The sequence below is a fragment of the Paroedura picta genome, chromosome 6, assembly GCF_049243985.1.
Source record: "Paroedura picta isolate Pp20150507F chromosome 6, Ppicta_v3.0, whole genome shotgun sequence".
Classification (NCBI taxonomy): domain Eukaryota; kingdom Metazoa; phylum Chordata; class Lepidosauria; order Squamata; family Gekkonidae; genus Paroedura; species Paroedura picta.
Genome location: NC_135374.1, coordinates 11,032,709 through 11,049,876, shown reverse-complemented (window position 1 = coordinate 11,049,876; position 17,168 = coordinate 11,032,709). Strand labels below are relative to the sequence as shown.

At 50.1% G+C, this 17,168-nt stretch overlaps 1 protein-coding gene across 2 annotated transcripts in view; it reads right to left on the bottom strand.

Annotated features, from left to right (window-relative positions):
• LOC143839420 (N-acetylated-alpha-linked acidic dipeptidase 2-like) overlaps positions 1-17,168 on the bottom strand; it is a 41,814-nt gene that overhangs the window by 13,857 nt on the left and 10,789 nt on the right. For both annotated transcript variants that reach the window (XM_077341412.1, XM_077341414.1), the window contains 8 exons: positions 15,381-15,567; positions 14,125-14,218; positions 12,265-12,363; positions 11,073-11,158; positions 8,745-8,864; positions 5,358-5,440; positions 3,086-3,149; positions 42-109 (listed from right to left, as the gene is read on the bottom strand). In XM_077341412.1, the coding sequence (XP_077197527.1) occupies positions 42-109; positions 3,086-3,149; positions 5,358-5,440; positions 8,745-8,864; positions 11,073-11,158; positions 12,265-12,363; positions 14,125-14,218; positions 15,381-15,567 (801 nt within the window). The remainder of the gene's footprint in view (positions 1-41; positions 110-3,085; positions 3,150-5,357; positions 5,441-8,744; positions 8,865-11,072; positions 11,159-12,264; positions 12,364-14,124; positions 14,219-15,380; positions 15,568-17,168) is intronic.

The following is a 17,168-nucleotide window of genomic DNA, read 5'->3' as shown; positions in this document are numbered from 1 at the left end:
GGAGGAGAAAGCAGAGCCAGAGAAACAAGGCGGTTTTGTACCTCTTTGGTCAGGCGGTAGACCAGCTGGTTGAGAAGGGGAGAGCAGTCGACCCGTAAGGTGTAGTTGCCTGAAATTCAACGCACAGACCGCTTCATTACAATACAAATTGTCGCTTCATTGCAATATAAGTCGCTTCATTACAATACAAATCACGCAAACAATGCAGAGAGAGAGGAGCAGCTAATAATTTGCAAGTGACCAAGTCTGGACAGCCATCTCTCACCTCCAGAAGATCCATAACCTCTCACGGGTAGTCTTCTTTAGCAACCAGGTACCCGCCAGCTTGCATGTGGAGTCCCTCAGGTAGTCCCTCTCTCTAATCCTAATCATATCTTCCTGCACCCTCTTGCTCAACTGGTGTGGAAGTTTGGGCTGGGATACCACCAATATGCTGATGACACCCAGCTCTTCCTCCTGATGGATGGCTGCCCTGATTCTCCCCCAGAAACATTAGCCAGCTGCCTGGAAGCGGTGATGGGGTGGCTCAAGCAGAGTCACCTGAAGCTCAATCCTTCAAAGATGGCGGTCTTGTGGCTGGGCAGGAGGGGCCCAAGCAAGGAAGCATGCCTACCCAACCTGGACGGAGTGCAGCTCTCAGTGGCTCACTCCGCCAGGAACCTGGGCGTGATTCTTGATGCCTCCCTCTCAATGGAAGCTCAAGTCATGAAAGTAGCACGGCTGGCATTCTGCCATCTTTGCCAAGCCAAACTAAAGGTAGAGGTAAAGGTATCCCCTGTGCAAGCACCGGGTCATGTCTGACCCTTGGGGTGACGCCCTCTAGCGTTTTCATGACAGACTCAATACGGGGTGGTTTGCCAGTGCCTTCCCCTGTCATTACCGTTTACCCCCCCAGCAAGCTGGGCACTCACACTGGATGGGCACTGAGGTCCCACATTCGGCCCATCCTCCAACAGCTGCGTTGGCTTCCGGTCAAATTCTGGATCAGACTTAAGCTTCTGGTAGTCACCTTAAAGGCCATAAGCAGTCTGGGCCCACTGTATCTGAGGGACCGCCTTTCTGCCTACATCCCTCAATGAGTCTTACAGTCTGCTACCACCAACTGGATCCCTGGCCCCAAGGAAGCTCACTTGACCTCAACCAGGGCCAGAGCTTTCTCCATCCTGGCCCCCACCTGGTAGAACGAGCTCCCAGAGGAGATCAGGGCCCTGATGGAGATAAAGCAGTTCCGCAGGGCCTGCAAAAGGGAGCACCCCTGCCAAGCATTTGGTTGAGGTCAACCTTGAACCAATCATCTTCCACGCCCCCGCCCCCCCGAGCCTTCCTCCCATAAAATCCACCATCAATTCATCCAACCCACATGGCCATCAGTATGCTGTAGCTGAATTGATGTTCTCACCATTGTTCTACTGTTATCACCGTATTGTTACTGTTTATAACTACTGAGTTATCTGTATTGTTTTCCCTGTTTTATGTAAACCGCCCTGAGCCTCAGGGGAGGGTGGTATATAAAATGAATGAATGAATGAATGAATGAATGAATGAATGAATGAATGAATGAATGAATGAATGAATGAATGAATGAATGAATGAATGAATGAATGAATTCTTCCTGCAATAGCACAATACACATGCACTTCTCTTACAGTTTGTCCCCCTTTTTAGCTCAGCACAAAGGTTTACACTACAGGCAGCACTAATCTCCTCGCCGTCTCCTCATGACTTTGGCATGTCGAAAAATTCGACCTTGGTTCCTCTCCCCCGTTGTTTCGTAATGGCAGAGAACTGGTGGAGTGTCTTGGGGAGAGCGGAGACGTGACATTTTTAACAGCTGCTTTCTGGGGCAATGTGCGATTTCTTCTCCCCAGCTTTGGCTGGTTGTGTCCGCTCGCCCCCACGTGGCAAAACCAGAAATTGAACTCGGGACTTGGGGAATGTTCTCTCATCCGTTCGAAACAGAGGAGATGGAGATCTTCCAAAGGTCAATGGCTCTTAGGTGCAGCCCCAATTCAGACCCATGTTCCAGGGGACGGGGGATTTAACCTTTCAAACACCCCCCGCCCCCCGCCCTGCTTGATTTTGCTGATTGAAACAGGCATCCTCAGCCTTTCTGAAAGGGGGGGGGGGGGACAGACTAACACAGCCACCTGTCTTGAAATATCTGCAGCAGTGAGCCGTAACCCACGATCGCTCCTTCCCAGCCACAAATTTTATTAGCCTTTAAAGTCCTTCTGGACTTTGGCTCTTTTCTACTGAAAAGGGGGATGAAATGACTCGTTTTAAAGGAACTCTCTCCTGCCTTTAAAATTGGAAATATTTTCAGCTCGTGAAGCTCAAAACGGCTTGAAAGGTTACATCCTTTACACTGCCCGCCTCTTCCCATGCAAGTTAAGGACACGTGTACAACTTCTTACTTTGTATTAGAAGAGAGCTGGGTTTTATACCCTGCTTTTCCCTGCCCAAAGGAGTCTCAAAGTGGCTTACAATTGCCTTCCCTTCCTATCTCCACAACTGGCACCCTGTGAGGGAGGTGGGGCAGGGCTGTGATGAGCTCAAGGTCACCCAGCTGGCTACATGTGGAGGGGTGGGAAGTCAAACCTGGAAGAAGCCACTGCTCTTAACCACACGGCCATGGTGGCTTACTGAATACAGTTTATTCTTCATAGAATCATAGAGTTGGAAGGGAGCTCCCCGGTCATCTAGTCCAACCCTCTACACAATGCAGGAATACCTGCCTGTTTGCAGCTTTCCCCCATGATGCTGGCTACGGACTGGCTCCAATTATTCCTGCTTTAATTACTCGGCATGATGGCTGGAGAAAGACAGGTTAGAACCACTGCAAATGAAAATAGTTCGGGCAGGACGTTTTCCAGCAGGAAAACAACAGGGGGGGATCAAGGCTGTCAAAGAACCTCTGCCCTTCCCTCTGCCAGTTTCCTCCCAAAGGCAGCTTCCCCCTTGGCGAATGCTTTTTAAAAACTCACAGCAGAAATAAATGTAAAATAATCTCCAGCGATAGGATTGGGGGTTACTTTGAGTGGCTTTACAGAACCAAAACCCAAATTACAGATTGGGGAACACTCACCCTCTATTGAAGAGTCCGTGTTGATGTACGCGACGGCACGGGCATGCAGAATCTTGGCATTCTCCTGAAATTGGGAGATTAAAAAAAATAGCTCCTTCATCTTCTCCAGCCCATTGCTCCATGGGAGAGACCAGCTCGCACCCCCAAAGACCCAAGCAGAAGGGGGAACAAAGCTCAAGAAGAGAAGAAGAGCTGGAGGGGGGTGGGTTAATACCTTGCTTTCCCCCAAAGCAGCTTACAAATACCTTCCCCTTTTTCTACCCACAACAGTCATGCTGTGAGGTAGATGGGGCTGAGAGAGCTCCGAGAGAACTTCTCTGCAAGAACATCTCTAATAGGACTGTGACTAGCTCAAGGTCACTCTGCTAGCTGCACGTGGAGGACGAGTGGGGAGTCAAACCTGGCTCTTCAAATTAGAACCCGCTGCTCTTAACCACGACACCAAGCTGCTCCTCAGATTCTTCAGCCTTTCCTGCAAGGGAACGTGGTCCAACCCCCTTATCATCTCGGTTGCCCTCCTCTGGAATTTTTCCAGCTCTGCCGTGTCCTTTTTGCGGATACGGTGACCAGAACTGTTCTCAGTACTCCAAATGAGGCTGCATCACAGATGTGCACAAGGGCATGATGATACCGGACATTTTGTTCTCAATCCCTTTCCTAAGAATTCCTAACACAGATTTTGCCTTTTTAACCACTGCAATGCAAGGATAGAAGGGTGGGACCCAGTGAAATATGCAGAACAAGAAGAAATCAGGGGACACCTATAAAAAAGGATTTTTTTTTTCACAGTCAGAGTAGTTCAGCAGTGGAACAGGCTGCCTAAGGAGGTGGTGAGCTCCCCCTCACTGGCAGTCTTCAAGCAAAGGTTGGATACACACTTTTCTTGGATGCTTTAGGATGCTTAGGGCTGATCCTGCATTGAGCAGGGGGTTGGACTAAATGGCCTGTGTGGCCCCTTCCAACTCTATGTTTCTATGATTTCTATGATTCTAAAGCACAAAATCACTGAATATAGAGTTGTAAGTAGACACATAAGGAATGTTCCATCTTCAAAATACAAGAATGCTTCCATCCCCATCCCCCAAATACCCCGGCTCAAATAATATATTTGAAACAAAATGTGCCATCGCACGAAAGATAATATTCTGATGTACCTTGGGAAGGTTCCATTCCACTGACTCCACCTCTTTAAGTACAAGTCTTTGAAAAACATTAATTTCCAGGAGGAATAAAGGTGGAAGAAGGATGGAAAACAGAAGTGTGGGTCATGACCGAGTCCCTAAAATGAGCTTTTAATTTCACCAAACAGAAACATTTATAAAGTGCTCCCCTGGTATGAAAAGGATCATAATGCGGATTAGGAAGAAAAGAAAAGCCACGCTCCAAAGTTTGCAAAGTATCAACCTTAAATTGTTTGGAGGATTCACTACTAAGTTAGATTTCTTCCTCTGGAAGCATTTCTATTTTGTGGCTTAAAGCAGGGGTAGTCAACCTGTGGTCCTCCAGTTGTCCATGGACTACAATTCCCATGAGGCCCTGCCAGCAAATGCTGGCAGGGGCTCATGGGAATTGTAGTCCATGGACGTCTGGAGGACCACAGGTTGACTACCCCTGGCTTAAAGAGTCTAGTAAAAGTTCTTCTTGAAAGACCTTCCTCACCAGAGGAGAATCCTTCTGCCATGCCCTACACTTCTGTTTTCCATCTTCCTTCCACCTTCATTCCTCCTGAAGAGTTTCCTGAAATTAGTGTTTTTCAAGGACTTGTACTTAAAGAGGTGGAACCAGAAGAACGTAACCTCCCCAAGGCACATCAGAATATTATCTAGCGTGTAATAGGACATCTCGTTTCAAATATATTATCTGAGCTGTGGAATTGGGTGGCAGTGGAAGGACTCTTGTGTTCTGAAGGTCAAAGATTCCTTGTGCGTCTACTTACAACGCTGGATCCAGTGATTTTGTGTTCTCCTCTAGATCATAGAATCAAAGAACCATAGAATCATAGAGTTGGAAGGGGCCACACAGGCCATCTAATCCAACCCCCTGCTCAACGCAGGATCAGCCCAGAGCATCCTAAAGCATCCAAGAAAAGTGTGTATCCAACCTTTGCTTAAAGACTGCCAGTGAGATGTCCCGGTCTCCCCTAATTTGCTTTTTTTTCCCACGGCTGCAGCACGCTGGGTTGACGCTTAAATTGAGCTATCCACTACAACGCCAAAATATTTTCCCCTTCTCCATCTCAGCATTATATCCCAGTCCCAGGTCAGCGCCTTACCTCTGCCCACTCTGTGGATCCTAATAAGCCAAATTCTTCTGCATCCCAGCTGGCAAAGATGATAGTTCTTCTAGGCCTCCAACCTGCAGTCACAGAATTCAGCTTTCATGAAAAAGCCCTCTCCCATTACAACCCTCAAAGAGCATTGCGGTCAATGGACCAAAGTCTGTCCAGGGTTCCCTGGTAGGGTTGTGCACTCCGGCTGCTTTGGCCAAGCAGCCTAAGCGTGCCGGAGTGCACAACCCTAGTTCCTGGCCCCAAAGTGGTGAAACTGGACCTCGACCAGGGCCAGGGCTTTTTTGGCCCTCGTCCTGACCTGGTGGAACGCTCTGCCAATCGAGATCAGGGCCCTACGGGACCCTGACTATTCCACCAGGCCTACGGTTGAGCCCGGGAATATAACTCTATAACATCCAATGGGCCGGATTCCCTCGAAAGAATCCCCTGGAGAGAAACGTATCACAACAACAAGGCAAAATACATCACCGAAAGAAGAGGACCGCCCTTAACGTTGAATATTACTTAGTTGGCAGATTCATCAGATTTGGTTTTATAAAACGTGATTTCAATCATTATTTTATACTAGTAATCAAGCCCGCTGCAGCTAAATGCAGCGGGCGCTAGACCACGGAGCCTCCGCAGCCGTGCGGAGCGCGACTGCCGGGGCTCCGTGTGTCAGGGGGCTGACGCTGTGAGAGGCGCTTCGCGCCTCTCGCAGCATCAGCCCGCCGGGCAGGGAGCCCCCGGCAGCCACGGGGGCTCCCTAGCCGGCGGCCTGACGCGTCGGAGGCGCTTTGCGCCTCCCGACGCATCAGGCCGCCCTCAAGGAAGCAACTGCAAGCCGCGCTCCGCGCAGCTCGCAGTTGCTTCCTTCAGCAGCCTAGGAATCGGCCGGGCCAAGCCTAGGAATCGGCCGGGCTTCGCGCCTGCCAATTGGCCCGGCCAATGGTCTGTCAGGAGGAAGGGGCCAATTAGGCCCCTTCCTCATCACGGACAAAGCCCTCTGCCTGAGGGCTTAACGAATTATTTAGTCTGCGGCGCCCACAGGCGTGTTAAGGATTATACTCTGATGGAACCTGCCCCAAGCCTTAAGAGAAGGGCAGGGTAGGAAAGCAAAGATTCATTTATTCTGTTCATTCATATTTTCAGGTGATGGAATGCGTTTAAAGGGGGGAGTGGCACTCACTGATGTTGTGCGTTCCATTTAAGTGCTTGGGATGAACGTCAGCAGCCAGGACTAGCCCAATCTTAGAATCATAGAATCACAGAATCATAGAGTGGGAAGGGGCCACACAGGCCATCTAGTCCAACCCCCTGCTCAATGCAGGATCAGCCCTAAGCATCCTAAAGCATCCAAGAAAAGTGTGTATCCAACCTTTGCTTGAAGACTTCCAGTTAGGGGGAGATCACCACCTCCTTAGGCAGCCTATTCCACTGCTGAACTACTCTGACTGTGAAAAACTTTTTCCTGATATCTAGCCTATATCGTTGTTTTTTTGTTTGTTTGTTATGTGCGAAGTCGTGTCCGACCCATCGCGACCCCATGGACAATGATCCTCCAGGCCTTCCTGTCCTCTACCATTCCCCGGAGTCCATTTAAGTTTGCACCTACTGCTTCAGTGACTCCATCCATCCACCTCATTCTCTGTCGTCCCCTTCTTCTTTTGCCCTCGATCTCTCCCAGCATTAGGCTCTTCTCCAGGGAGTCCTTCCTTCTCATGAGGTGGCCAAAATATTTGAGTTTCATCTTCAGGATCTGGCCTTCTAAAGAGCAGTCAGGGCTGATCTCCTCTAGGACTGACTGGTTTGTTCGCCTTGCAGTCCAAGGGACTCGCAAGAGTCTTCTCCAGCACCAGAGTTCAAAAGCCTCAATTCTTTGACGCTCGGCCTTCCTTATGGTCCAACTTTCGCAGCCATACATTGCAACTGGGAAGACCATAGCCTTGACTAAACGCACTTTTGTTGGCAGGGTGATCGTTGTACTTGAAGTTTAAACCCATTACTGCGTGTCCTTTCCCCTGCAGCCAGCAGAAAGAGCATCCTGCCCTCCTCCAAATGGCACCCTTTCAAATACTTAAAGAGGGCTATCATGTCCACTCTCAACCTCCTTTTCTCCAGGCTGAACATTCCCAAGTCCCTCAACCTATCTTCATAGGGCTTGGTCCCTTGGCCCCAGATCATCTTTGTCGCTCTCCTCTGTACCCTTTCAATTTTATCGACGTCCTTCTTGAAGACGTCCTTCTTGCCAGACTTCAGAAGCTTAAGCAGTTAGTAATGCGAGAGGAGATGGTTGCGGAAATCCAGGGTCGCTATTTAGGGGCAGGCGATGGGAAGCCAGTTCTGTATAATTCTGGCCTTGAACGTTCCATGAGAGGCACCATACGTTGGTTGCACTTGGTTGTTATTATATCATATTATTATTATTATATACTAGGGACAAAGAAAGAGCCTCTTGTGGCGCAGAGTGGTAAGGCAGCCGTCTGAAAGCTTTGCCCATAAGGCTGGGAGTTCAATCCCAGCAGCCGGCTCAAGGTTGACTCAGCCTTCCATCCTTCCGAGGTCGGTAAAATGAGTACCCAGCTTGCTGGGGGGTAAACGGTCATGACTGGGGAAGGCACTGGCAAACCACCCCGCATTGAGTCTGCCATGAAAACGCTAGAGGGCGTCACCCCAAGGGTCAGACATGACTCGGTGCTTGCACAGGGGATACCTTTACCTTTACCTTTAGGGACAAAGCCCGTTGCATTCAGGAACACAATGGGCACTAGATTGGGGGGTGAGGTGGCAGAACTCTGTGGACAGCCTCCCCCTTCCCCCAGGACCTGGAAAGGCTGCAAGGCAGCTGTTAGGGAACACACCGGCAGGAGCAGCTCTCACAAGGCAGGGATCTGCAGCCTCCAAGCCTCGGAGGCTAGTGGATGGAGGAGGGGGTGGTCAGGGGTTTGGGACACTGAGTGGCACTTAAGCCATGAGACTACACTCCTCCTCCAAGGCCTTACCAGAAATATTATGTGGAACAGATTATAGAGAGAGAATATATCATTATATATTATATATTATACATGCTGCTGGCAGAGGTTCATGGGAATTGTAATCCATGGAGATCTGAAGAGCATGCTGGCAGGGGTTCATGGGAATTGTAGTCCATGGACATCTGGAGAGCATTTTGACAGGGATTCATGGGAATTGTAGTCCATGGACATCTGGAGAGCATTCTGGCAGGGGTTCATGGGAATTGTAGTCCATGGACATCTGGAGAGCATTTTGACAGGGATTCATGGGAACTGTAGTCTGTAGACATCTGGAGAGCCACAGTTTGGCCACCCCCTGGCCTACGCTCTCCATGAGCTATACACTTCATCTTTTCTGCTCTGTGCAGATTGTTACCTTTTGACACCATCTTGCCAAAGCTCCGGGCAACCTCTTGCAGGACGGCTGCCCCTGTGGTCGGGTCGATTCCGCCAAACACCCAAGAATCCCTATGGCCTCCGAAAATAACATATCTGTCTGGAGGAAGAAGGGGGGGGGATGCACAAAGAGACTGGATCAAATGCAGTCTAATTGGAAGGCTTCACTTCCATTTTCAGATCAAAAGTATTTCAAGTGAAGGAAGGAAGGACTGTAGGATGTTCCACATGACAGAAAATCTTATTCTTTGTGTTTCAGAGCTACACTGCTATAAATAGCATTCATTTTAAAAATTATATATAGACATATCCATACACAAAGAGAGAGAGAAAGAGAGAGAGAGAGAGAGAGTTTCAGCTCTTCCCATTCCTTGCCAGGAAATACAAAGGAAGAGTTGCAAGTTACTTATGGGCATCTGTGCAGTTTAGCCTTTTAATCTATTTCCCTTTAAAATATTTCCATTTCTCTGTACGTTTTGACCATTAATCTCTTGAGTTTGGGCTGCTTTGGTCTACCTCCTGGATACATTGTGATTTTGACTCAGACTCTTCTGGAAACCATTTTACTTGTGCATTTAGGAACTTCTTTACTCATCTTTCTCCCCAAAAAAGCATACAGGGAGCTGACAAATTTAAACCACAATAATATATTAAATCTACAATACAGCAGCTAAACTAACACATCCCAACAAGGGTTGCAATTATGCTGGAAGAGGGACTCAGTGGTAGAACGTCTGCTTGGCATGAAGAAGGTCCCATGTTCAATCCCTGGCAATTCCAGTTGGAAGGATCAGGTCAGAGACAACATGAAAGACCAATTGAAATCCTGGAGGCAGGGGCTCGTGGGAATTGTAGCCCATAGACATCAGGAGAGCCACTGCTAGTCAGAGGAGACCTGACAGATCTGGATAGACTCTGTGTGATGCAGCTTCATGGTTTGCCTCTCTAAAGGGATAATTCATGCAATAAGGCAGGGGTAGTCAACCTGTGGTCCTCCAGATGTTCATGGACTACAATTCCCATGAGCCCCTGCCAGCAAACGCTGGCAGGGGCTCATGGGAATTGTAGTCCATGAACATCTGGAGGACCACAGGTTGACTACCCCTGCAATAAGGACAGGACAGTAGTCTGCATTACAGATGAAGGCGAGGGCTTTGCAAAGGTACCTTGCTAACTTAGTGCCCAGGTGAGATTCAAAATGGAGAGTTGACCATGTTCTAGACCAGCTGACAAATGTTCTCAACAGGATCAACATGTTCCAGTGACGGGAAAGGACAAGCCAGCGAGGGATGCCAGCCTCCAGGTGGGACCTGGAATTACAGCTCCTCTCCAGACTAGAGAGGTCAGTTTCCCTGGTGAAAATGGCTGTCCCAAGGGTAAACTCTACAGCATTATACCCCACTGAGGTCCATGCCTTCCCCGGGCTCCATCCACACATCTCCTCAATCTGGAGACGGAAACGGTGCCCCCAGCACATGGCCAGCACAAAGGGTCATCTCACGTTCCATGTTCACTTTCATGTTCCTGATTGGAGCCCAGTAATACCGTAAGGACAGACAAGATTTCCAGGAGTCAAAGCTCTCTTTGTCAGATACCCATAGGAATGAGGAATTCAGAGCTCTTGTTGGTCTTTAAGGTGTAACCAGATTTGAATCCTGATCGACTACTGCAGACCAGCCCATAGGGATGGCACTGCTGGTGGGGGAGGTGGGGTGCATTCTGGGAGCCCCCTCCCACACACAGTGACCCAAACCCAGAAGAGTATCCAGCATGCTGATGACACCCAGAAGTAACATCGGCATGACGGAAGCATCAGGGCCACGCTCTGGCTTCTGGGGAAACTCTATAGTAAAAAAATGGCCTCAGACCATAGAGTTTTGTCCAAACCTCTATGGATATGAGCAGGCCTCCAATGCTATGGCTTCTGGGGAAACTCTATGGTAAAAAACTGGCCTCAAACCATAGAGTTTTGTCGAGCTCCTAGAATGTCACACACACACACATGCCCCTGCCTACTGATGTCACTTCCAGGTGATGTCAGCTCATTGGAATGTTCTTCCTGGGCCTGGTGAGTGGGGGAGGAGTGGGGGAGGATCACCATAAATTTGTCTATTGGGGGGATCCCCCCCTTGCTTTCTCAAACCCCCAGAGTGGGAGGAGCAACAGCAAAGCTGAGGTTCCCACAGTCCCAGCGAGGGCCAGGCATCCCTATCTGCCCAGCTACCTCCCTGAAACTATTTCATGTTCCTATTATTTATGTTCCAACCCCTTCCCTGCCCCCAGTCTGTGAATATTCGGCAAGCCTCACCACGTTCCACTGCTCCTTTGATGGTCCCGATCACGTTGTAGATGCGTGTGAGTTTATTGATTGTGTGAATGTGCATTCTCACTTTCCTGCAGGGGGAAGGAAAAGGAGGCAAAGGGAAGGTGCGGTTCTGTGAAGGAAGAGCGATGCCAGCCAAAGATCGAGACTGAGGCGGGGTCGCCAGGTTGAGACCAGATTCCAAAGCCAAGGAGAGAAATGCCCAAACAGAACAATGATCCTGTGAGCAACCGAACCACAACGTAAGAGAAGGCATGCTGGACCGGAGAACAACCTTTTTCTTGTGGCCCTGTCTTGAATGCCTAGGGAAATACTAATAGCCACCTTGGGGACAGGAGACAAAGTTCTTCCAGACCAGTCTGGCCAGGGATTCTGTTTTTGTTTTTTTTTTTGGAGGCAGGGGCATCATCTGGGAATGGAATTGAGGTCACTGTGGTGGGCAGGTAGTTATGAATTTCCTTAATTCTGCAGGGGGTTGGACTAGATGACCCTGGAGGTCCCTTCCAACTCTGTGATTCTATAACCCATCTGATCTGACATATTCTTTGAAACAAAGGTCAAACAGAGGACTCCTGAAAGGCCTGCTATCAGGAGAAAGAGGCCTCCCGCTCAAGTATGCTAATGAAGGGGACTAGGCAGACTCATGGAGGATAGGTCTATCAGTGGTGGCTGAGGGGGACCTCCACATTTGGAGACACTAAGCTTCTGGATCCCAGAGCTATAAGGCAACACCTGGGGAAGTCCTTGGCCTCTGTGCCCTGTTGTTGGCACTCCAGAGGAACTGGATAGCCACTATGTGAGACGAGATGCTGGACTAGATGGACCATTGGTCTGCTCCAGCAGGGCTCTTCTTATGTTCTCATGAAGCCTATCTGCCCTGCTGTTGGCCCTCTGAAGGAACTGGTTGACCACTGAGACAGGATGCTGGACCACTGGGCTAGTCTAGCAGGGCACTTCTGATGTTCTTATCAAGGTCTCAGCCACAGTGTGAGACAGGATGCTGGATGCGATGGACCACTGGCCTGATCCAACTGGGCTCTTCTTATGTCACAAGCCACCTAACAGATGCAAGGTAAGGGAGCCAGATGCATTAGTTTCTCCACCAGCTCCCTGCTGTCCAACCAACTTATCATCTAGCATAAGGCAGCTTTGAAGGGCAAGCGATGCTCAGACTGACCTTGTAGAGTGATTGCCTGAAAATCCAGGTCCAATGTTGTAGGACACGTTGAGACGACCCTTCCAAGTCTCGTCTGGAGCTGCAGGGCCTCCCATGAAACTGTGGCAGGGACAGCAAGACGAACAGTCACCATGTGAGAACAAAAACAAGCAGCCTCTGGCGTCAGAGGGAATGGCTCCTGCCAGAGTGGAGGGCAAACCAGCTGGAAAGGAAGTGCCCCATTATCGAGATCTGGTGTGTCCATGTTCATGATCTTCCCATGCAAGGTTTTCTTGACCCATTTTTAGTTAGTTAGTTAGTTAAATTTATATACCGCTGTTCCTGATTGGGCTCACAGCAGTTTACACAATAAAAGAATAAAAACACAATAAAAACCATAAATACCCATAATTTCAATTACTAAATAAGATGGCAGGCAAGAAAACTACTAACCAAGCTCATAGTATAGTTTTTGACCTGTTCCATTATTATATGCGTTGGCCGATATTCTCTTGAAGCTGATATCACTGCTCAGTCAGAACAGCTTTATCAGTGCCGTGGGGAGCCCAAGGTCACCCAGCTGGCTGCATGTGGGGGAGCGGGGAATCAAGCCCGGCTTGCCAGATTAGAAGTCCACAGTCCTAACCACTACACCAAGCTGGCTCTCCAACAAGTTTATACCTTGAATGTAACTTCATTAGTCACAAACTTTGTTCTGCTGCTTCAGACCAACCCGGCTACTCATCTGAAGCTATCAAATATAACCCTACGCCACAGTTCAATTAATCTGTGATTCATATATTGGGGCTTCCTGTGCCATCTGAAGATGGCTGAAGCCCATCCAAAGCCGTTCATCATGATACTTAAATAGATCCTTCATATTCCCATGCAGTATATCTCCGAATACCAAATATCTGACAAATAACCAGGGGGAAAACATTGACCTCATTCTTGGTGCACGAGAATCCCGAGGGTGTCTGGCTGGCTGCTTAGGAAACAGGATGCTGGACCAGATGGAGCCTGGGCTGTTTCAACCTGACTCTTCTTAGGTGTTTTATATTAAACTAGTAATTAAGCCCGCTGTATGCCGAATACAGCGGGCGCTAGAAACTGACCTTGGGGACCGCCGTCAGTCTGCTGGGGGCCGCCGTCAGTCTGCTGGGGACCGGCTCGGGCCGCGCCCGGGCCGCGCCCGCGGGCCGCGCCCGCGACCCGCGCCCGGGCCGCGCCCGCGAGCCGCGCCCGGGCCGCGCCCGCGAGCCGCGCCCGCGAGCCGCGCCCGGGCCGCGCCCGCGAGCCGCGCCCGGGCCGCGCCCGCGAGCCGCGCCCGCACATCGGGCCGCTTGCTGGCAGGGCCGCTGGTGGACTGTTTCTTCCTGGGACCTTGTTGGCCGGGAGCGGCTGCGAGGACGGCGGAGACCATTGTAAGTTGGGGGCGAGGGGGTGGTGCGCGGGGGCTGCGGCCTGCGTGGGTTCCCTCGGGCGTCAGGCCAGGAGCAACTGCAAGCCGCGCTGCGCGCGGCTCGCAGTTGCTGGGGCTGGGAATCAGAGGGAGCAATCGGCAGGCGCTTCGCGCCTGCCGATTGTTCCCTCCGATTGTCTGTCATGAGGAAGGGTCCAATCCGGACCCTTCCTCATCCCGGACACATCCCGCCCCAGAACGCCTTACTCTTTTATTTAGTCCGTGGCGCCCGTGGCGCCACGGGCGGTGTTCAGATACTGTCAAGCAACCTAATCTCATTATTTGTTTTCCAGACCACTGCCTGGATTTATTTTCCCTTGCTGCTAGAACTCAGGGCAACGCAGGGAAATAATCCTGTTCCACAGACTCCCCCTCCTTCCTTGCACACAGCAGCGTCAATGTCAATTAAATCCACGTACCGTAATAGTAGTTCTGCATCGTGGTAGCCAAGGGGATGCACTGGGATTCTGGGGATCCCGACCCCATCTTCAACTTCGTGCCTAAAGGTGTACTCTGAGAAATCAAACACAGCTCACAATAAATGGGTAGCTTAGAGAGCTGGACGCAGACATAAATCATGCTGTGGAGCAGGGGTGGTCAACCTGTGGTCCTCCAGATGTTCATGGACTGCAATTCCCATGAGCCCCTGCCAGCAATGCTGGCAGGGGCTCATGGGAATTGTAGTCCATGAACATCTGGAGGACCACAGGTTGACTACCCCTGCTGTGGAGGACAAATCAGACGCAGCAGCAAGTCTTAACATTACAAAATTATGACTCCACAAGCACGGTGATTAAAGGGGGGTGAGAAGAGAGGCATCCCCTTGTCTTCCACAAAATGCTGATGGGTGTCAAGGGGCAGCTGCAGCCGAATTTGGATTTTCTTCCACAGTTCTGGCCCTGCTGGTGGACCTATAGGCCTTGGTCTCTGTGGTTGACCACCCAAAGAAGCCAATTGCCCAATGTGTGAAACAGGATGCTGGACTAGATGGACCATTAGTCTGATCCAGCAGGGCTCTTCTGATTTCTCATGAAGGCTTCAGCCTCTATGCTCTGTTGTTGACCCTCCAGAGGAACTGGTTGACCACTGTGTGAGATAAGATGCTGGACTAGATGGACCACTAGTCTGATCCAGCCGGGCTCTTCTGATGTTTTCATGAAGGCCTCAGTCCCCATGCCCTGTTGTTAACTCTCCAGAGGACCAGTGGCCTGATCCACTAGTGCGCTTCTGATGTTCTTATGAAAGCCTTAGCCTCTAAGCTCTGTTGTTAACCCTCCAGAGGAGCTGGTTGGCCACTGTGTGAGACAGGATGCTATAGAACAGTGGTCCTCCAGATGTTCATGGGATACAATTCCCATAAGCCCCTGTCAGTGTTTGCTGGCAGGGGCTCATGGGAATTGTAGTCCATGAACATCTGGAGGACCACAGGTTGACTACCTCTGCTATAGACCACTGGTCTGATCCAGCAGGGTTCTTCTTAAGTTCTCACAAAGGCTTCAGCCTCCATGCCATGTTGTTGGCCTTCCAGAGGAAGTGGTCAGCCACTGTGTGAGACAGGATGCTGGACTAGATGGACCACTGGTCTGATCCAGCCACACGTTGGCCACCCCTTCTTAAACAAAAAAAAAAGGTACTGGGACAAGATTGTTCCATTGCTTATAGGCTAATCACTCACCTTTTGCTGGATACCCCGGTGTCAGCGGATCTCCGGCACCATTTAAATTCAAAACATTCCCACGCTGCACTCCTCCTCCAGGAAGATTCCACCCATCTGGGTAGGGATCCACTCCGGGTGCACAATAATCCGCAGGGTCTGAGTAAAGTATAATCCCTTTAGCTCCAGCTAACATGGCATTTTTAACCTACAGAGCAGTCAAACATTAAGAGGTTGTTTTCGACATTCAACAAGATTTAGTAGAAGCATCTTGAGATTCCGGGTCGGAGGCTTTAAACCAGCAGAGTCCCAAAATTTGAACCGGATGGCAGGTTTTTAATGGCCTCAGATCAATCAAGCAATCAGTGGAAAGGGCAATTAACTCATGTAGGCCTGCCTGAGAACTCAGATCTTTCCTTGAGGTTTCGTTATGCCTCTCGCCACCTTCAGAGGTGAGTTGGGTCTTCATGTGACTCAGGACCTTGAGATGTGGTGGCCCCACTGGTGGACCTCCTGGGTTGAACTGGATGGGACATTGGCCTAACCCATCCTGATTTATGTTCTTAAATCTGGGTCAATGATGCTCTGTCTTGGTGTCTGGGGAGCAACAATGGGAGGGCTTCTTGAGTTCTGGCACTGCTGGGGGACCTCCTGATGGCACTTGGGTTTTGGCCACTGGGTGACCCAGGGTGTTGGACTGGATGGGCCACTGGACTGATCCATCATCATCATCGTCGTCATCATTGTTATTATTGTTATTATTGTATTTATTACCTGCCTCACCCTGAATGCTTGAGGCGGGTTACAACACTCAGATAAAAACCCCAGTACAATCCATTAAAAGAGCCTCTTGTGGCGCAGGGTGGTAAGGCAGCAGAAATGCTGTCTGAAGCTGTCCGGCCATGAGGCTGGGAGTTCAATCCCAGCAGCCGGCTCAAGGTTGACTCAGCCTTCCATCCTTCCGAGGTCGGTAAAATGAGTACCCGGCTTGCTTGCTGGGGGGTAAACGGTGATGACTGGGAAATGTACTAGCAAACCACCCCGTATTGAGTCTGCCATGAAAACGCTAGAGGGCGTCACCCCAAGGGTCAGACATGACTCAGTGCTTGCACAGGGGATACCTTTACCTTTACCTTACAATCCATTACAACTGATGTAAAAACCACACTACATACCATAGAATCATAGAATCATAGAGTTGGAAGGGGCCATACAGGCCATCTAGTCCAACCCCCTGCTCAACGCAGGATTAGCCCTAAGCATCCTAAAGCATCCAAGAAAAGTGTGTATCCAACCTTTGCTTGAAGACTGCCAGTGAGGGGGAGCTCACCACCTCCTTAGGCAGCCTATTCCACTGCTGAACTACTCTGGCTGTGAAATTTTTTCCCCTGATATCCAGCCTATATCGTTGTACTTGTAGTTTAAACCCATTACTGCGTGTCCTCTCCTCTGCAGCCAATGGGAACAGCATCATGCCCTCCTCCAAATGACAACCTTTCAAATACTTAAATACTATACAAACAACCCCATAAAACCGCTGCGGTGAAAAACCTCTTCCTGGTCCTAAAACCCCAAATCTACTTCACTTAGAGGGTGCTGATAGACCTCGCTTCCACCATTCCTATGGGGGGGGGCCCTGATCTACCTTGCCGCCGGCCCTCCACCATAGACCTTGCAGAAGAGCTCTATTTTGCAGGCCCTTTGGAATGCTGAAAGCTCCCGCAGGGCCTGCAGGTTTTCTGGGAGCTCATTCCACCAGGTTGGGGCCAGGACCGAAAAGGCCCTGGCCCTGGTCGAGGCTAGGCGTGC